This window comes from Chelonia mydas, chromosome 1 (assembly GCF_015237465.2).
Source record: "Chelonia mydas isolate rCheMyd1 chromosome 1, rCheMyd1.pri.v2, whole genome shotgun sequence".
Classification (NCBI taxonomy): domain Eukaryota; kingdom Metazoa; phylum Chordata; order Testudines; family Cheloniidae; genus Chelonia; species Chelonia mydas.
This window is the reverse complement of record NC_057849.1, coordinates 238229613-238250102: the sequence shown is the minus strand read 5'-3', so window position 1 is coordinate 238250102 and position 20490 is coordinate 238229613. Positions and strand designations below refer to the sequence as shown.

At 43.4% G+C, this 20490-nt stretch overlaps 1 protein-coding gene across 2 annotated transcripts in view; it reads left to right on the top strand.

The window, feature by feature from the left end:
• Positions 1 to 20490, top strand: part of CACNA1C (calcium voltage-gated channel subunit alpha1 C) — a 708026-nt gene that overhangs the window by 594473 nt on the left and 93063 nt on the right. For both annotated transcript variants that reach the window (XM_043540183.1, XM_043540181.1), the window contains exons 25-30: positions 387 to 494; positions 1042 to 1094; positions 1202 to 1348; positions 2642 to 2843; positions 3756 to 3914; positions 13098 to 13208. In XM_043540183.1, the coding sequence (XP_043396118.1) occupies positions 387 to 494; positions 1042 to 1094; positions 1202 to 1348; positions 2642 to 2843; positions 3756 to 3914; positions 13098 to 13208 (780 nt within the window). The remainder of the gene's footprint in view (positions 1 to 386; positions 495 to 1041; positions 1095 to 1201; positions 1349 to 2641; positions 2844 to 3755; positions 3915 to 13097; positions 13209 to 20490) is intronic.

Genomic DNA, 20490 nt, shown 5'->3' with positions numbered 1-20490 from the left:
AGTCAAGAAGTACCAGCCTTTTCACACCGCTCGAGTAGTGTTTAAAGGATCACTGACAAGGCTGGAGGGCCTAATGCACTAGCTTTAGGTTGGTTTGCAGATAGATGGGCTGTGTTTCTTGCCTTCTTTCTATCAGCCAGGTCCCTTCACCTGACCAGGAAGGGTATTCATATAGCTGAGTTCTGATCTTTTCTACACTTTTCTGCCTGCCCACAAGACTACAGCTCACAGTCCAGGGAGTCTTTTCTTCCTTTCCTGAGACACCACTTTATGAAGCTTGTAAACTGGGTTTCTTATATTTTTGCTGAATCCTTGGGCTTCTCCCATAGCAACAGCAGCTCGGGATGGTCCCTCCAGTTACTCTTGCCCCTGTCTTTCCTTTTCAGCACGTGGTCCAGTGTGTATTTGTAGCCATCAGAACCATCGGAAATATTGTGATCGTCACCACTTTGCTGCAGTTCATGTTTGCCTGCATTGGAGTTCAGTTGTTCAAGGTAAAACCATTGGGTCCATTCATTTATCCATCCCACTGAATCATCTTCTCTGGCAGTGGGGGGGAGTACCGTGGAGCAGTGTAGGGGAAGGGGAAATGGAGCTTTGCATGGAGCAGAAACCATCCTCAGTACTGTCAGATAGGAGGCCTGGGTTAAGCAGTAATCTCCCAGGCTCCCATTAGCGAAGTTCTGAGGACACAAGACCAGGCGTGTCGCAAAGGTGACTCATTAAACCTCAGGTCATAAGAACCAGAAGCAGCACTTTGCCACCCTCTCCCATAAGTTTGTGGCATAACATCAATAGCAGTGCGGCTTTTCTCGGGGAATGTCCACATCCATGTCTTGTACTCCAGATGAATGCTGAATGTTCCTTCTGTCCTCTCCCTTTGGTTTCTCCTTTTATACTCCATCCTCCTGACACCAGTTGTTACTCAGCTCTTCATGAAGACTCATAGTCAGTTAAGCAAAGAGAAAGTGCAGTCTCCTTGCTACACCAGTCAACCATAATGAAGGGAGACTTCACTCTTCTTCTCTCATTCTCCCCTAGGGCAAACTGTATAGCTGCAGCGATAGCTCCAAGCAAACAGAAGCAGAATGCAGGTAAGTCTGGCCTTTCCCAGGCAGCTGCATTTCTCAGCTCCGCTCTAACTGAATCTAACTTGGAAACTGAAAATCTCTCTTGTTTTCCTTCTGCCGTCCAACAACAGGGGGCATTATATTTCGTACAAAGACGGAGAGGTCACCCACCCAATGATCCAGCCCCGCAATTGGGAGAACAGCAAGTTTGACTTTGACAACGTCTTGACTGCCATGATGGCACTCTTCACTGTTTCAACCTTTGAGGGCTGGCCAGAGTGAGTGCACAGCTGATCAGGGGGTCAAAAGGCTTGGTGATGGGGAGCAGTGCAACTTCCCCATTCATTTCTAAGGGAAAATCTAAATCTAACCATTAATCTTCCCTCGTCTAAATTTTCATGCAGTGTTGCTTAACAGCTGCCACACCCCAGCCCAGAGGTAGCTACATTTCAGAGGTGGGTGAAGTGATTTCTATAATATCCCTTATCATCCACTCAGCAGAGTTATGAGGCTTAATTAGTGTTTGTAAAGTGTTTTGGTATCTTTAAAGGAAGGTGATAGAAAAGTGCAGAGGAGAAGTCGTAGCAGCATTAGTATTTCTGTATATGAAAATTGTAAGCTCCTTGGTGCCAGGCCTATTGCCCCTTTCACACTTTCAGTTCTCAGCAAATACTGATGATTAGTAGAAGCAATATTAATATTTTGATTACTACTGATTAATATTAACATTATTATTCTTTCAACCAAGTGAAAGCAGTTGTTCCCATTTTGACAGTTCCAGTTAGTACCAAATGCTTGGTATTGTAGAATACTGTGTGTATAATAGCTCCCGGCCATGCCATACTTTATCTGTGCTGTGAACTGCATGTGAGGCACGTTATCAATAGTTACAGAAAATGGTGAGTTTTTTCACAGGGCCATGCCACCATTGCCAGGCTGGTGTGAAATGCGACAGCACAGGCCTGTCCATGCCCTTGAGACACGAGATGTCTCACAGTGCCATCCTGTCTGTGCCAGGGGGGCCCGGCATCTCTCTCAGTACCATTCCATCAGGGTGACTCAGGCATGAGGTGTTTCATGACCTTACCCTGTCCATGCTAGCCAGGCTCAAGAGCTTCCTCTTGTTGGTGCCAGCATGACTTCAAATAGTTTAAAGTGCCAAGATCATGCTTCCTTTCAGAACTCCTGTGAACAGCCCCAAACTAGGACCAAGATCCCAGCAAATTGGACTGTTCCTTCTTTATCTGCACTATATTAAATGAAGGGGCAGATCTTCTATTTTAACCTTTTAAAAGACTAAACTACAGAAAGCCCTGAACCCACAGCAGAGTTGAACAGGTAAATTAAGATCTAGATCTGAACTTTCACAAAAGTTTGGGAGTCAGATCAGGAGGTTTAGTGTGTGTCTTGTCCCTGTATAAAACTAAGTCATTTTTCGATTGATAAAATTAGAAGAAAATAGCTAAAACTTAGACTCCCACCATCTTACTTACATAGCCCAATGGGGTGTTATGAGACGATTATGTTGGAATTTTTCTAAGTGTCTGCATTGGGTTTCTCTTCACTTTTAGGCTACTGTACAAGTCCATTGATTCTCACATGGAGGATGTGGGACCCATCTATAACCACAGGGTGGAGATCTCCATTTTCTTCATTATCTATATCATCATCATTGCTTTCTTCATGATGAACATCTTCGTTGGTTTCGTCATTGTCACGTTTCAGGAACAAGGAGAGCAGGAATACAAGAACTGTGAGCTGGACAAGAACCAGGTAACTTATGGCTGCATAGTGCAACCAAAGGCATGAAATACTACCCAAAGGAAATACACAAGGGCTAAAATACAGCCGGAGTGGAACACATGAGGGCTATCAAAGGGATAAAGCACTATGCTATCTCTATTTGTCATCATTCAAGAACCAGGTAAAAGAATTTCTTCTTAAAGGCCCATACATAGAGCCAAATTCTGCTGTAACACCCGTGCAACCACACTGACTTCATTGGGGTTGCATGAGTGTAATTGAGGGCAGAATTTGGCCCACAGGAAGTACAGATGGAGGCTCCAATAAGTAGAATTTATTTATGTACATTGTGACCTAAAAGAAATTCCATACCAAAAAAATTGTCATTGAAATATATTAATGTTTTACACCTGAGGCAACCCACCTATCAGATGCATGGAGTGAAAATACAGGAGCAGGTATATATACATGAAAGGATGGGGGTTGCTTTACCAAGTGTGAGGTCAGTCTAACGAGCTAAATCAATTAACAGCAGGATACCAAGGGAGGGAAAATAACTTCTGAAGTGGTAAGAGAGAAGCCAGTTACAGACAGTTGATAAACTTAATTTCCCCAATACTAATTTCTCCCTACTGTTACTCACACCTTCTTGTCAACAGTCTGTAATAGGCCACTCTCTTACCACTTCAAAAGTTATTTTTCCTCCCTTGGTATCCTGCTGTTAATTGATTTAGGTCATTTGACTGACCTCACACTTGATAAAGCAACCCCCATCCTTTCATGTATTTATACCTGCTCCTGTATTTTCACTCCATGCATCTGATGAAGTGGATTCTAACCCATGGAAGCTTATGCCCAAATAAATTTGTTAGTCTCTAAGGTGCCACAAGGACTCCTTGTTATTTTTGCTTATTTTTTTAATCTCTCCTTTCTCTTTAATAGCGCCAATGTGTTGAGTATGCCCTGAAGGCCCGCCCCCTGCGGAGGTACATCCCTAAGAACCAGTACCAATACAAAGTGTGGTATGTGGTGAATTCCACCTATTTTGAGTACCTGATGTTCGTTCTCATCCTGCTGAACACCATCTGCCTGGCCATGCAGGTAAGTCAGAGATCAGAAAGCACCATAGGTGTGTGGGTGGGCAGCCCTTCAGCTGGGAGGATGTGGGAATCTGGCAGGGCTTTAAGTTGCTCCCCAACCTATAACTCCTCTGGGGTGAGAAGGAAGAGACCTGATTCTCTTGTTTGTTAACGACATTGGGCCAAATTCATTCCTGGTGAAAAAACACTGAAACCATGAATCTGGCTCTCTTCCTCTTTCCAAGAGGGCACTGTGATGGGGGAAGGCCAGATGGCTATAGTAAAGTAATGGGAGACAGATACATTAGCCACAGGCTAAACAATCCCTGTTACCAGGATAAGCAAATGGCCGCTGCTCCAGGTCAATTAAGACACCTGGGGCCAATTAAGATCTTTCCAGAAGGCAGGGAGGACAGCTGGGTTAATTGGGACACCTGAAGCCAATCAGGCCAAAACTAGTTAAAAGCCTCCCAGTTAGTCAGGTGGGCGCAAATGTCAGGAGCTATAGGAGGAAGTCATGCTGTTGGAGAGACTGACCAGTACAAACCATATCAGTCACAAGGAAAGAGGCCCTGAGGTAAGGGTGAAGTAGATCTTGAGGAAGTGGGGGCTGCTGTGGGGAAGTGGCCCAGGGAATTGTACGTGTCCTGTTTCTAAAAAGTCAGCTACCATAGCTGATACTATTAGGGTCCCTGAGCTGGAGCCCGGAGTAGAGGGTGGGCCTGGGCTCCACCCTTTGCCCCTCAGTTAATCACTAAGACTGGGAGACAATAGAGACTGTGCAAGGGAGGGTAGCTTCTCCGCACCTCCCTTGCTGGCTTATGATGAAAGTGGCTCAGTAGGTTGTGACCTTTGCCTCTAGAGAGAGAAGGGCTACGTGGAGGGTCACAGTGAGCCTCTGAGGCTAGCGAAATCCACCAGGAAACACGGGACCCACGGAGACAAGGACAGAGCTTTGTCACAGCTCCAATAACTTAATTCTGTTTATCCTCAATTAAAAAAGAAAACACAGCGAAGTCACAGTCCAATTAAATGGCAATCTAAAGAACAAATGAATTCACAAGCCATGGACAAAAGCCTCTGAAAAGTAGAAGTAGGCCTGAACCAATACCTCAGATATAAATACCCCCTATAACTCCAGGGAGGGCCAACACCCAGATCTGAACTTTGCATTTCACCCCTTTCCTGATTGGAAAGAGAGGACAAATATCTGGGGAAGAAAAGAAAGAGGGGTGGAAATGGAAGGGAAAAAATCACTAGTATCATCTTTACTCTGTATCTGTTCTTGCATTGCTGAATGAAGACTAGGTCATTTGAATTCACCATGAGAACACACCAAATACTACATTGATGGCCACATATTCAAAGGGGCTTCATCCCAGTCTTCTACATCATGGGTGCAGTTTTAGGTTTTGCACCTATGCTACTTCACAACTAAGTTATTGCCCATTTTGTCAACTACACATTGTCTGCAAATTTGCATTTGTTCATGCAGGTCAGGTAATTAGGTGCTTATATTTGCAGAGGATGCATTTGAAAACTTACCCAATAGGTTCAAATTATATCCTTTGATGTGTATTTATGGCAATGAGAGTCAGGCACAAACAATTAAAGGCAGAATTTGTCTCAAAGAATGAAGTGTTGTAGCAGACCTGCAGCCTATTAGGACTGCTTCCTTTCCTTCCTGGAGACTTGCTGTGTTCAAAAGCAAAGCATCTGGAAGCAATGCCAGACAAGGAAACTAATTAGTGATGTAGTGAGAGATATAATACTGTCATGGATCAGTAACTAACTAAGAGACAGAAAACAAAGACCAGGAATAAATGGTCAATTGTGTATAGAGTATATACATCACCCACCTCCCTAGCATGGGTAGAAATAACAGTGTAGACAGTGAGGCACTGCTTAGGTGAGTGGAGTAAAGACATGCCAGAACCTTAGGATACATACCCTACCCAGCTCTTGACACCCCCCAAGCAGTGCCTCCCACATCTGTGTTGCTATTTTTAGCAGTGTTGGCAGAGCCCTTCCCTGCTGCCTCCATGCTACCAGAGCCTTTCACTGCCACGTGTAGCTACACACCATAGTGTGGACACAGACTAGTTTTCATAGAATCATAGAATTGCTGGGCTGGAAAAGACCTTGAAAAGTCATCAAGTCCAGCTCCCTGCACCGAGGCAGGACCAAGTAAGCCTAGACCATCCCCCTAACAGATGTTTGTCCAATCTGTTCTTAAAAATCTCCAATGATGAAGATTCCACCATCCCGCTTGGAAGCCTATTCCAGAGCTTAACTACCCTTACAGTGAGAAAGTTTTTTCTTATATCTAACCTAAATCTCCCTTGCTGCAGATTAAGCCCATTACTTATTGTCCTACTTTCAGTGGACACGGAGAACAACTGATCAGTCCTTTTTATAACAGCCCTAAACACATTTGAAGATTGTTATCAGGACCTCCCTCAGTCTTCTTTTTTCAAAACTAAACATACCCAGTTTTTTCACCTTTCCTCCTAGGTCAGGTTTTCTAAACCTTCCATCATTTTTGTTGCTCTGCTCTGGACTCTATCCAGTTTGTCCACATCTGTTCTAAAGTGTAGTGCCCAGAAGTGAGGCCCCACCAGTGCCAAGTAGAGTGGGATAATTACCTCCCATGTCTTACCTACAACACTCCTGTTAATATATCCCAGAATGATATTAACCTTTTCTGCAACTGCATCATATCGTTCAATGTATAATCCACTATAAGCGCCATATTGTTTTCAGAAATACTACTGCCTACACAGTTATTCCCCATTTTATAGTTGTGCATTTGCTTTTTCCTTCCTAAGTGAAGTACTTTGCACTTGTCTTTATTGAATTTCATCTTGTTGATTTCAGATCAATTCTCCAAATTGTCAAGGTCATTTTGAATTCTAATCCCATCCTCCAAAGCTCTTGCAACCCTTCCCAGCTTGGTGTCATCTCCAGACTTTATAAACATACTCTCCACTCCATTATCCAAGTCATTAATGAAAATATTGACTAGTAGCAGACCCAGGACTGACCCCTGTGGAACCCCACTAGATACACCCTCCCAATTTAAGATCGAACTATTGATAACTACTCTTTGAGTACTATTTTTCAACCAGTTTTGCACCCATCCTATAGTGATTTCATCTAGATCCTAGTTTGCCTCTGAGAATGTCATGTGGGACAGTGACAAAAGCCTTGCTAAAATCAAAATATATCACATTTTCACCGTAGTGTGTAGCTACACATGCAGCCACCAGTGTAGACAAGACGAGTATGATACCCCCAGGTTCCATACTGGGACCATCGTTGCTTAATATGTTTATCAACTACACACACACAAAATCTACATTAAAAGAACATTATTAAGGTTGCAAAGTCAAGCACTCTGTATTAGGAAGTGGCAGAATTAAGATTGTCTGTTCAACCTTAATTGGGCCCCCTTGTGTGTATGCATTATAATTAAGCCTACATTTTAGTCACGGGTATTTTTAATAAAAGTCAGGAAAGTCCTGTCCATGACTTTTACTATATACCCCTAGCTAAAACTTGGGCAGGGGGCTGGGGAGCTCTGCGAGGGACAGTCCGGGGGCACCGTGGATGCTGGGGAAGGGCGGGGGCAGGCAACTGCACGTGGCCCAGGACCCTGCTGGTGCTGGGGGGCGGGAGGGGGCTGGCAGGGGCTCCCTACTCGGCTCCGCGTTACCCTGCAGCTCCTAGGAGGGGCCAGGGGGCTCCATGCGCTGCTCCCAGCACACGCCCTGGCTGCGCAGCCCCCATTGGCCGGGAACCACAGCCAATGGGAGCTGTGGGGGCGGGGCCTGTGAGGGCGGAGCCTCCTCCTCCCTCCTCCACCTAGGAGCTGCAGGGCCATGCCGGGGGGAGCTGGGGAGCCCCACAACCCAAGGTAAGCACCCCCCCGCAGTCCCTTGCCCCTAGCCCTGAGCCCCCTCCCACACACTCAAACTGCTGCTGATGTAGAAGTCACGGAGGTCATAGAAAGTCACGGAATCCGTGACCTCTGTGACAGACTCGCAGCCTTAATTATGGTACAGTATTTAATTACATGATCACATATGATTTTTTCCACAGGCTCCCAGGCTCCATGTCCCAGTCCCCTCATCAAATCTCAGTCTCCCCATCCCCTCCCCAGTTGCCTGCCTCTGTCTCCCTCTCCCTAGACCCTAGTTCCTTGTCCCAGTGCTTTTGCCTAGCCAGTCCAAGTTCCTCCCCTGCACCACAGCTCCTTGTTAGATCTCTCTCCCTGCTGCACTGTTCCCACCCCCCATATTTGTTCCTAGTCCCATTCTCCGTATCCAACCAGTTCCAGTTTCTCTCCTCGCCCCCAGTCCCGGGCTCACCAGACTCCTTGTCCCAATCTATTCCTTTTCCTCCCCTCTGATCTGTCTTCTGTGTGCATTCAAATCAGACAATTTCCTCCTCCATGCTGCCTGGGTGCCAGCAGGGGGATCACTGAGAGCACAGAATAGATAGACTTCCTGCTCTCAGCACAGCCCCACCCCAGCCCAGAGGGGCTGGGATCAGCAGTCACACAGAGGTTATGTCTACACAACAAATAGACTCCCACGGCTGGCCCATGCCAGCTGATTCAGGCTCACAGGGTTCGGGTTGTGGAGCTGTTGTATTGCTGTGTAGACTTCCGAGCTCGGGCTGGAGCCTGGGCTCTAGGACACTGTGGGATGAGAGGGTCCCAGAGTTCAAGGCTGCAGTCCAAGCCCAGAAGTCTACAGAGCAATGAAAGAGCCCCACAGCACGAACCCAAGTCGGCTGGCACAGGCCAGCCATGGGTTTTTCTTTGCTGTGTAGACGTAACCAGAGCCCAGTTTCACTCTCCCTCTCCCCAGCCCTGAGTTGGAGCATGTTTAGTTGCTCTGTTTGGATGGTGCATGAACAGTCTGGTCAGCACTAGATGACGAAGAGATGGAGCATCTTAACTGAGGATGAAATCTTTGACATTCTAGATGCTAAAAATCAAAGAAGTCTCTGCTGAGCATGTGCAAACTGCAATTTTTCAAAGACTTATAGCTTGGCCAAATTTGGGCAGATTTTCACAGGGACACCAAAAGGCACATCTTTGATGAAAGCCACACACAGACACCCCTCCCCCTCAAAAATTGCAAGTCCCTTCCCCAAAGCAGGGAGAGATCCTAGAGCTTTTCAAATAAAAGGTCACCAGAATTTTTTTTAATGGGTAGAAGAGCATATTTTTCTTTAGTCTTGGTCTCAGACGAGCTGAACTGTTTTGGACTAAAAAATTTCCAAATAATTCAGCCTGAGCCAGATACCCAGCATGGAAAGTTTCAGCCCAAATGGTTAAAGTTTAGCCAAGTCTTATAAGTAACTGAAAACAGGGTCTTATAATGGGACGTGTCAGCAACCTTCACAATGGGCAGCACTACTAAGAACATAAGAATAGTCCTACTGGATCAGACCAAAGATCCATCTAGCCCAGTATCCTGTCTTCCAACAGTGGCCAGTGCCAGGTGCCCCAGAGGGAATGAACAGAACAGGTGTCATCAAGTGATTCATCCCCTGTCGCTTATTCCCAGCTTCTGGCAAACAGAGGCTAGGGACATCATTCCTACCCACCCTGGCTAGTAGCCATTGATGAACCTATCCTCCATGAATTTAGTTATTTTTTGAACCCTGTTATGATCTTGGCCTTCACAACATCCTCTGGCAAGAAGTTCCACAGGTTGTGTGAAGAAATACTTCCTTTTATTTGTTTTAAACCCTGCTGCCTATTAATTTCATTTGCTGACCCCTAGTTCTTGTGTTATAAGAAGTAGTAAACAACACTTCCTTATCTACTTTCTCTATACCAGTCATGATTTTATAGACCTCAATCATATCTCCCCTTAGCTGTTTTTTTTCCAAGCTAAAAAGTCCCAGTCTTATTAATCTCTGCTTATACGGAAGCCGTTCCATACCCCTAATCATTTTTGTTGCCCTTTTCTGAACCTTTTCCTATTCCAATATATCTTTTTTGAGATGGGGCAACCACATCTGCACACAGTATTCAAGATGTGGGCATACCATGGATTTATATAGAGGTAACATGATATTTTCTGTCCGATTATCTATCCCTTTCTTAATTTTTCCCAGCATTCTGTTTGCTTTTTTGACTGCTGCTTCACATTGAGTGGATGTTTTCAGTGAACTATCCACAATGACTGCAAGATCTCTTTCTTGAGTGGTAACAGGTAATTTAGACCCTATCATTTTATATGTATAGTTGGGATTATGCTTTTCTATATGCATTACTTTGCATTTATCAACATTAAATTTCATCTGCCATTTTGTTGCCCAGTCACCCAATTTTGAGAGATCTTTTTGTAGCTCTTTGCAGTCTGCCTGAGTCTTAACTATCTTTAATAATTTTGTATCATCAGCAAATTTTGCCACCTCACTGTTTACCTCTTTTTCCAGATCATTTATGAATATGTTGAATAGGACTGATCCCAGAACAGACCCCTGGGGGACACCACTATTTACCTCTCTCCATTCTGAAAACTGACCATTTATACCTACCCTTTGTTTCCTATCTTTTAACCAGTTACTAATCCATGAGAGAACCTTCCCTCTTATCCCATGGCAGCTTACTTTGCATAAGAGCCTTTGGTGAGGGACCTTGTCAAAGGCTTTCTGAAAATCTAATTGCACTATATCCACTGGATCCCCTTAGTCCGCATGCTTGTTGACCCCCTCAAAGAATTCTAGTAGATAGGTGAGGCATAATACCCTTTACTAAAACCATGTTGACTCTTCCTCAACAAATTATGTTCATCTATATGTCTGACAATATTGCTACTCTGAAACCTTCTTTATTATAGTTTAGTACCAGTTTGCCAGGTACTGAAGTCAGGTTTACAGGCCTGTAATTGCCAGGATCAACTCTGGAGCCCTTTTTAAAAATTGGCATCACGTTAACTATCCTCCAGTCATCTGGTACAGAAGCTGCTTTAAATGATAGGTTACAGACTACAGTTAGCAGTTCTGCAATTTCACATTTGAGTTCCATCAGAACTCTTGGGTAAATACCATTTGGTCCTGGTGACTTATTGCTGTTTAATTTATCAGTTTGTTCCAAAACCTCCTCTAATGGTACCTCAATCTGGGACAGTTCCTCAGATCTGTCACCTGAAAAGAATGGCTCAGGTTTGGGAATCTCTTTCACATCCTCAGCCATGAAGACCGATGCAAAGAATTCATTTAGTTTCTCCGCAATGGCTTTATCATCCTTGAGTGCTCCTTTAGCACCTCGATCGTCCAGTGGCCCCACTGGTTGTTTAGCAGGCTTTCTGCTTGTGATGTACTTTAAAAAAAAATTGCCATTATTTTTTGAGTCTTTGGCTAACTGTTCCTCAAATTCTTTTTTGGCCTTCCTAATTGTATTTTTACATTTCATTTGCCAGTGTTTATGCTCCTTTCTATTTTGCTCACTAGGATTTAACTTCCACTTTTTAAAGGATGCCTTTTTGCCTCTCACTGCTTCTTTTACTTTGTTGTTTAGCCACGGTGGCTCTTTTTTGGTTCTCTTACTATGTTTTTAAATTTGGGGTATACATTTAAGTTGAGCCTCTATTATGTTGTCTTTAAAAAGTTTCCATGCAGCTTGCAGAGATTTCACTTTTGGCACCGTATCCTTTAATTTCTGCTTAACTAACCTCCTCATTTTTGTGTAGTTCCCCTTTTTGAAATTAAATTCTACAGTTTTGGGCCTCTGTGGTCTTTTTCCTGCCACAGGGATATTAAATTTAATTATATTATGGTCACTATTACCAAGCAGTCCAGCTATATTCACCTCTTGGACCAGATTCTGTGCTCCACTTAGGACTAGCCCCACTTTTAATGATCTGGTAAAGAGGATGAACAGTGAGATGGAAAATTTTGCAGTAGACACATTATTTGGGTTATTCAAGACTAGAGAAGACTGGGAGTAACTTCATAGGATCCTAATAAAGCTAAGTGAATGGGCAACATGATTTCAGATATAATTCATAGTTGACAAATGCAAGGTAATGCACATTGGAAAGAATAATTTGAACTACTTATGTAGATTGTTGGATTCTGAATTAACTGTAATTACTCAGGAGCAAGACTTGGCATCATTGTGGACAGTTTAATGAAACTGCTGTGAAGTATGCAGCAGCAGTCAAAAAAGTAAACAAGATGTTAGGAAAGACTGGGGTAGGAAATAATATTGCAAATGTAATTATGTCCTTATGTAAATCAATAATGCATCCTCTACTGGAATACTGTGTTCAGTTCTGCTAACCCCCATCTCAAAAAAGAAGATGTCCGGAGACAGATGACAGAAATTATTAGGTGTATAGAAATACTTGCATGTGAGAACAGATTGTTGAGATTGAGACCGATTGCTATAGAGAGGGGACATGCTAGAGGGGTGCACAATAATGAATGGTCTTGAGAAGGTAAACTGGGTGCTCCTATTTACACTTCCTCAGAATACAAGAACAAGGGCACATTTAATGAAACGAAATGCAACAAATTTAAAACTGATCAAAGGAAATACTGTTTTTAGCCAACATATAATTTACCTGTGGAATTCACAAGGTGTCATTGGAACAAAGAGGTAAGTAAGGTTAAAAAATGATTGGATGCTTATATGTATCCATAAGTACATTAGATAGGAATTAAAAAATTAGGAATTTAAATCCTCATGCTTCAAAGCATAAGCCAACCATTAACGTATGGAGCCTCAATGTAGCAAAGCATTTGAACATATCCTTAAATCCATCCCTAGTCAGCAAAGCATTTAAGTACATGCATAAGTGTTTTGTTGAACTGGGACCAGAGTTAAGAGGAACCTTCCTGTATGAGCAGGTTCTTTCATAATTGCCTATTATGCCATTTCTGTCAAGTTCCTGTGAAGCTTCTCGTATTGGCAATTGTCAGGAACAGACTACTAGACCATATGGACTGCTGGTTTGGTCTAGTATGACAATTCCTGTGTTACAGACACGAACTAATCCTAAAGAGATCCACATCCAGTCTTCCTCGACTGAAGGAAAGTTATTGCTGTGAATGAATTTAAGGAGAGAGGAGGCATAAACCTGAAAAAATATAGGCAGTCCTCTTTAAGTGGGGGATGAAACCCTATATATCCAAACAACCCATTCTTCACAATGCTTCTGGGATGCTTTTTTTTCAGCACTATGGTCAGAGCTGTCCCTTCAAACAAGCCATGAATATCCTCAACATGCTCTTCACGGGTCTCTTCACCGTCGAGATGGTTCTGAAACTAATTGCCTTCAAACCCAAGGTAGGTGTTGTAGATTGGGAATTTCTCTTCCTGTGTGTGGTGGAAGTGAAGAGAAAATATGTAATAACCCTACCCCACCCCCGCAGTCACCACCCAGTAGCTAAACTGGGCAGTTACTCTCTGGATTGGAGTCTCACCCTGTGTTTGGAAGAGCTTTTCTCAGGTAGAGAGTAGACACGTAAAAAGAGCAGTGTCTTTTAGGAGAGGAAGATCCTGCTCCTTCGTTATTATGAAGTCGTGGTAGTTACTCTACAGTTAAGGCTACAGCCTGATTTCCATATTGAATGCTGGTCTAATGCTCTCTCTAACTTTCCCAAAACAAATTTTGTAGCCTGAAACATCTCCTGATTAGTCCCCAGGCCACAAGTGATTTTAAAGAAAAGTGAAGTTAATCAAATATGATTCATTTTGATTTATGGTACTTGGAAATTTTTCTTTGGGTTTTGGAAAAAATATTCTAATTGATCTACTCACAGGTCAGTTATCAGTCTGCTCATCAAAATGGCTGGCAAATTGGGCTTGTACCCTAGTGCTTTGTGAGGATTACAGCTCAGGGCTGGTTTGGATAATGTTAGTTTTGAATTTAATAATTTATTGTCAGTGTTGGAAACCCCATCAGTTCCTGTCTCCAAGGATTATTACTTTCACAGGAGCTACACATTCCACTAACATAATTATACCAGAAACAAAGTTGTAATTTACAAGCTCTTCCAGCTAACCCAACACAGCTCTTAAATTAACTGAGGCCTTCATCTTTTTAGTGTAGCTTCAGCTACATTTCATGAAGTCTCAATATGGCATTAACAAAGGTGAAAGTCTTCACCATGTCCAACAACCAAGCTTGTCTATTATATTGAAAGTTAAAGCACCACCTTTCACCAACCTGTCATCCTTCTTCCCCTCAGCAGTGCACTAACTTTCTGCTTAAACTCCACTCAAACCAATATCTCTCTCCAGCATCATCTTCTCTTTCCTACCCCAGCACCTCTAGCCCCTCTCTTACCTTTTTCTATAAGGCCTTTTAAAAGGTAGAGGAATGAGGAAAGTCACAGTCTCTGCCCTCAGCCAGCCCAGAATCTCTCTCCTTCTCCCATCATCCTCTTATAGGTAGCACTTATGAAGGTCACAAGTTTCATGGGTTATGTTCAAAATCTTGGTACTTTTGAGTGATCTCAAATGTAGTGCTTGTGAAAATTACAAGCATCACTGGCTGTACCAGCAGAGCTTGTAACTTTCAGTAGGCAGTAGGCTTACAAGTTTGTGACTTTGCCACATATGCTACCATAGAAATTCTTCTAAGTCCAACACTTTGTAAAAACCTTATATACATATTATATGTGTAGGAACATACCTCATGCATTTAGTAGCATTCTTCTGCTTAGATCCTGCTTTGTTACATTCTTCAAGCTTTGCTATGGGCTCTGATCACTGTGAGTTTAAAAATAACCTGAGAATATTTCTGAACTAAAACTTCCCTGTGACCTAATTAAAGATGAGACTATATGGCATATCTTTTTAACACTCTTTAACACATACTAGAACATCAGGGTTTTAAGAAAGAGTCTTGAAAGCCAGGACATTCTCAGTTAAGGTCCCAGCATCAACCATAACTCTGCCCCTACCCATGCTGAAAGAACAGCCAGCTACAGGAATACACCATATTAAAGATAGAAACTAAAAATGCCTGAGCGCCAAAAATAGCCCGAACACTTAATTTAATTTTAGAGGAGGTCAGACTAGACGATCACAGTGGTCCCTTCTGGCCTTGAAATCGATGAACTAATATCTTCAAAGGGGAAAAAACAGTAAAACAGGGCATTTGTCCCCAAAAAATGAGGGGGGGGGAGAATGAATCTATGGAAATTGCTAATACAGCTAAAAGCCTGCCTTAAGCAGCATATTAATGCTGATTTATATTCTGTACCAGTGCAGTGATTTTGTAAATCTTGGAACATCAAATGTGTTCTGCAATGTAACTCCCAGTTGCCTCCTTTTTATCACAAAGGTGTGACCTTCAAGCATGTAGAAGTGCCATCATGCACTGCTCCATCTTGATTCAAACTACCTGCCAAAGAAGGATGCCACCTACTTCTAGAAGGCCTCTTGGATCAAGGTGGACCACTGCATGATGGGATCTGAAGTCACTATCTCTGTGGGCCATGCATTACAGCTATAACGTGCTGCTCTATTTTATCTATGTAAATTGGGCACAGACTTCCAGCTCTGAGAAAGATGGTGGTGCAGCCCTCAGCTAGGCGGGGGCTGGGCACCCACTACCATGAATGGTATAAAAAATGGACTGCAAATGGGTAGTTATCCCTAAGTTATCTGAACAATCTGAGAGACGGAGAGCTTTAAGATACAGTCACCCGCCTCTCCCACTGAAACATCCCAAGTTCCCCAGCAGAAGCTAAAGAGGGGATTTTAAGTGCCATTAAGTTTTCCCAAGTATGAATGACTAGCTTAAATGCTTATGGGGTCTCTGTTGTAGATGGAATTGGCTGCCGTTTCCAGAGCAGTAAAGCCCAAACCAATCTTTGATTAAGCTGTTTTGATGTTATGCCTAAAGCCCAGTCTTTTCAGGCTGAGGAGTTTCTGAAGGTGATGGAGCAGTTACTCCTTTATGACTGACTGCAGAGGAGCAGGAGACATAGATGGGGACCTGAAGGTATCATGCTCTCACCTGAGCAACAACGGGAAAGGCTTTTAGGAGAGGACAATGCAGGAGAAATGAATGTGAGAGAAGCAGCAGCAGGCCTGTCACAGAACTAAAGCTAGGGAGTTTGCTCTAGGGAGCACACCACTTTCTACAGCTGCTGGTATTTCTGAACCCAGCAAGAGGCACCATATAGGTAATGTAACTACTGCTGGATGTTGGGAAGTTGTCACATACCTACTCCTCTCCCAGGCACTCCCTAAAGGATAGTTGGAAAGGAATGGCCCCAGCATCTCCCAGTAGTTATAGCTAATCGCAGTATCTCCCAGCAGGAACTGTTGAAGAAGCAGTTACTGTGTGGATCACACAGCTGCTCATGCCTTTTCACGAAAGAATAACTGAAGAGAATGAGATAGGTGCTGTGGCCATCAGGGAGCTCACAATCACTGTGGTCCCAGCTTCTCCCTGCAGGAGTCACTGTAGGGAGTGTGCAGAAGTGGCCATGTAGAAGTATAGAGCTAATGCAGTCCCAGTCTCTCCCAGCATGAGTACCATAGGCAATGGGGTAGTAGGTCTGGCTGAGGGGAGTTTACAGCTACTCCTATCACAGCTGTTTCTCGCTGGCATTTCTGTGAATAATAATGAAAGACATATCATGGCTCTTTCTGATTCTGTATGTATTTTTCATCATGTCCACAGACCTCTAGCATTATTTATCTCTTGGCCCCTGTTTTCTTGAGGCAATGTGCCCTGCTCATTCAGCTCTCTTGATAGCATAATGGAAAGGAAAAAACCCAAGAAGGAATCAGTTCCATAAGCACTAATTGTGAGCACAGGCTCACCCTGGCATTGGGAATTTACTTGTATAATCCAGTGCTGGAGCTACTTCTTGCATTAGAGTAAGGATTCAGTAATCAAGAGGCTATTCTCTGGGCTGGGGAACTACATTTAGTCCAGGATCTGGGTCCTCCTCCGAGTACTATTCCATGCTCTGTAAACAGTATTTGAAGGTGGTAGAAAAACAAGAGGTTTCATAACTAAACACAGCCCTGGCACTGGGAATGCTTGGCCTTTGCAGCGAATCTGTACGTCGCCCTTCTGTGAGCAGTGCTATCTCTTTAGTTAGCCTCTGTGGGGGCAGGGCAGTCTCTGTCATTTATGCCCAGTGGTGGGGATAGTGCAGTCTTTCAGCTGACACCACTTAGTAGGAGCAATACTGTCTCAAGCCCATGTCTTTAGGCTTGCAATGTTTTTCTGGAGGAGAGGCACAGATCTCTCAGGTTTTATCAGTGTAAGGCAAACAGCCCATCAGCATCTAACCTACTCCAGGCATAGAGAGGGAATGAGAAGTAAAGAATTTGCTAATAATCAGAAAGAGATTTGGGATGATTAGGGCTGCTGATAAGGAACACATCCACTGTGGTCCTTGCATCTCCGTGCAGAGTATTAACCTGCTGCTCTGAAATAAGACTCCCAAATGGACCTTGAGTGTTTGTCATGGCCAAGTCCCATAAACTGATTCAAGATTAGTTACTCTGAACAGGCAGGCAGCTTAAAGAGATGTTCTTGAGGCTTGGGAAACAGGGGGTTCTGGTGTTTGTGATTCTAATTTTTAAAAAGCTCCAGTCACTCTGGTGAGCTTTTTGTGATGGTGCTTCCAGGGTTTTCTCTTTAGAACTCAGAGTCCAGTCTGAAATTTGTACACACATTTGTGCCCCCTGCCCACAACACACCCATAATCTGCCTAGGCAGACATGGCATGAAATACAAGGGAACAATTTAATTGCTAGTGCAGTCAGGGACATAAACTAGTTCTGTAGCCCTTTACACCAGTAGATCTCAAAGTGCTTTACAAAGGAGATCAGTATCATGGTATCCATTTTACAGATGGGGCAACTGAGGCCCAGAGAGGTGAAGTGACTGGTTCAAGGTCATCCAGCAGGATAAAAGCAGAGCAGGGAATTGAACCTCGGTCTCCTGAATCCTAGTCCGTGCTCCCACCACTAGGCCACATTGTCTTCTATAAAGAGACTAGTAGCAACTTCAGTGGACTTTTTCCCACTTATGCCACCAATGACATTAGCCATGATCAGTAGCCCAATAGGTGTCTTTAGCTAGGGAAATCCAGAACTGAGATGGGCTTGAGTCAGATCCCCAAATGCAAACACCCCCAAGCTTTGTGGGAATTCAGATCCAGGTAGAAACTCAGAGATGGATCATTGGCTCTATAATGGGCAAAACTGAAGGCCTGAATGCGAACATGCACATATTCATGAACTTTGGGAAAATGGGACTCTGGAAACAAACTTTCCAGCTCTAACCTGTCTCTAATCTACAGTAGAATTGTATGAATAAAAGGCCTGATAAAGAACCAAACAAATCTGCCACTTGTTAGAAATGTTGTCCCTTGGAGAAGTAAAAATCCATACATCCATATGTTCCCCTACACTCATGTCTTAAGCCACAGTCATGGGGTGCATCAGCTGCACATCACCCTCATTGTTGAAGGTCCTACTTGTTTCATAACCTTATGCCAGAAGATACCATCACTGCTAAACAATGGTACTGGTGGACTGTTTGTTATTTTGGCGTTTCAACATTAAGAGTGGCCTCTCAAGAACAGGAGTACTCTCCTTTCCAGAGAGGAAGGTTCATTTACTGGAGCTGTCTTCTCTCCCTGTTTCATGAAAAGAACACATTTTTTATAACTCATACAGGTAGAGAAAAAGGATGAAGAGTCAAATTAGTCTCTGCTTTAACTCTGTTGGCTTCATTAGCATTTCAGGGAATGAATACAGGGATGAATTTTCCCCAGTGAATCCTGTAACTGTTCAGAGACATCGGGAAATGGTTTCTTTAATTGCTGAGCCTTTCATACTGTGCTTGTCTTCTCAGAAAATGTTCATTATACCCTCCCAGAACCATTTGTTGAGTCAGAAATAGGATCCTAGAAAACTGAATTTCTACTACCACTCTCTTCCTGGCACTAAATCAGGTGGTACTTCAATGGAACTACTCACATGAATAAAGCAAGGCATATGTTTAAGTACCTTGCTGAATCTTGGCCCATGTGAAGAAGGGGAATACTGGGGATTTGTCTCAAGGAATCATAGATATTAGAGATGTAAATGATATATAGTCCATTCCCCTTGCTGTCCAGTGTAGCAGCCAAAACTTCTCTCTCCTTGATGGTTACAGGTAGGTGACTGTCATGTCCCCCATAAATCCTCATATAGCCAAGGCAGGCATATTTAGATATTCTAATTTTTTCCTTCTAAGGTCATTATGTCAGGCCCATTGCTGCTTTTCTCTGAGTTCCCTCCCTTTATTGACATCTTTTTGGTATAGAGGTGTCCAGAACTGTATGCATTACAGTAAATGAGTTTTGCATTCGGTGCAGGATGTCCACTCCCCAAGCAGTTCCAGGAAGGATTGTGACTTTCTCTACACAGGGGAGTCCTGACTACCAGTCCATCCCTCAATTCACTAGAGAACCCTCCCATTCTCAGCCCTAATTGATGCATGCTTCCACATTTATTAATAGATCTACTTTCTCTCTAGTATCTCTTTTTCTCTGGGTATATTTGGCTATCTTTATTCCAGCTTTAAGCCCTTCACTTACCATTAATCATACATTTGATGCTCTTATATTTCCTTTCACGCCTGCAAACTGACTCATCTGTTTTGGTTCCCTCCTGACTACTCCATTTCAGTTCCTTTTTTTACACTCAGCTTTTTGGAGTGTCTTTTGCTAAGCCACATTGGCTGCTTCTTATTCCTTGCATTCTACTTTTTCAGAGAGATCACAATCTGTTGTGCCTTGGTTATGACATATTTTAGCATGCTCCAGCCTTTGCTCATGCTACACCATCCCATTGCACCATTCTCATGAAGTTTCTTAATTTTTGAAATCTATCATTCTTTGTATTGCTGCATTCTTGTCGTCTTAGAGATATCTATCTATCATAGGCTGTTGAACAGGCATCAAACACCAGAAGATTTGAGCCCCTCTGGCATATCAAGGACTCTGGCACACGTGGGAGGATCAGATTAAGGACCTTTCTACACTAATGCAGCCATGTCAGGAAACCTGGCTGCAACCAGGCTGTCTCCAGCCCAGTTACAAATATTGTTCCAATTTGTAATGTAGACTGGATTTCAGCTATGGTCCAAGGATTTAACCAGTTGTAGAACACAGTTAAGGTCCAACCCACACACAATAACTAGGAACCATATTTTTGTTGTAACCAGGTTCCTTGAGGTGCAGTGCCATGGATTTATAGCATAGAGGGGGTGTTAGCTCAGGGCTGGATTATCCGTGAGATTCAGGAATAGAGCATCCAGATACCATGAGACTCCTGAGTGCAGGCTACCCAAAGACTTTGACTAGGCTGTTCTGGTTGTTAAAAGGCTCAAACGCTGTGATTTCTTTCTGCACTGGACTTGAGGCAGCCAGGATAGACATCAGGCTGATTCCTCTCATCAGCCTCTGTTTCATCCTTTCTGCTATGCAGGAGACAGCAAACTAGAGGACACTGAGCTAAAAGAGGTATTGGCTAACTGGATCACCCACCCAGCTGCAACAGAAAGGGCATTCTGCCCCCTTCCTTTAATATCTTAGTGATT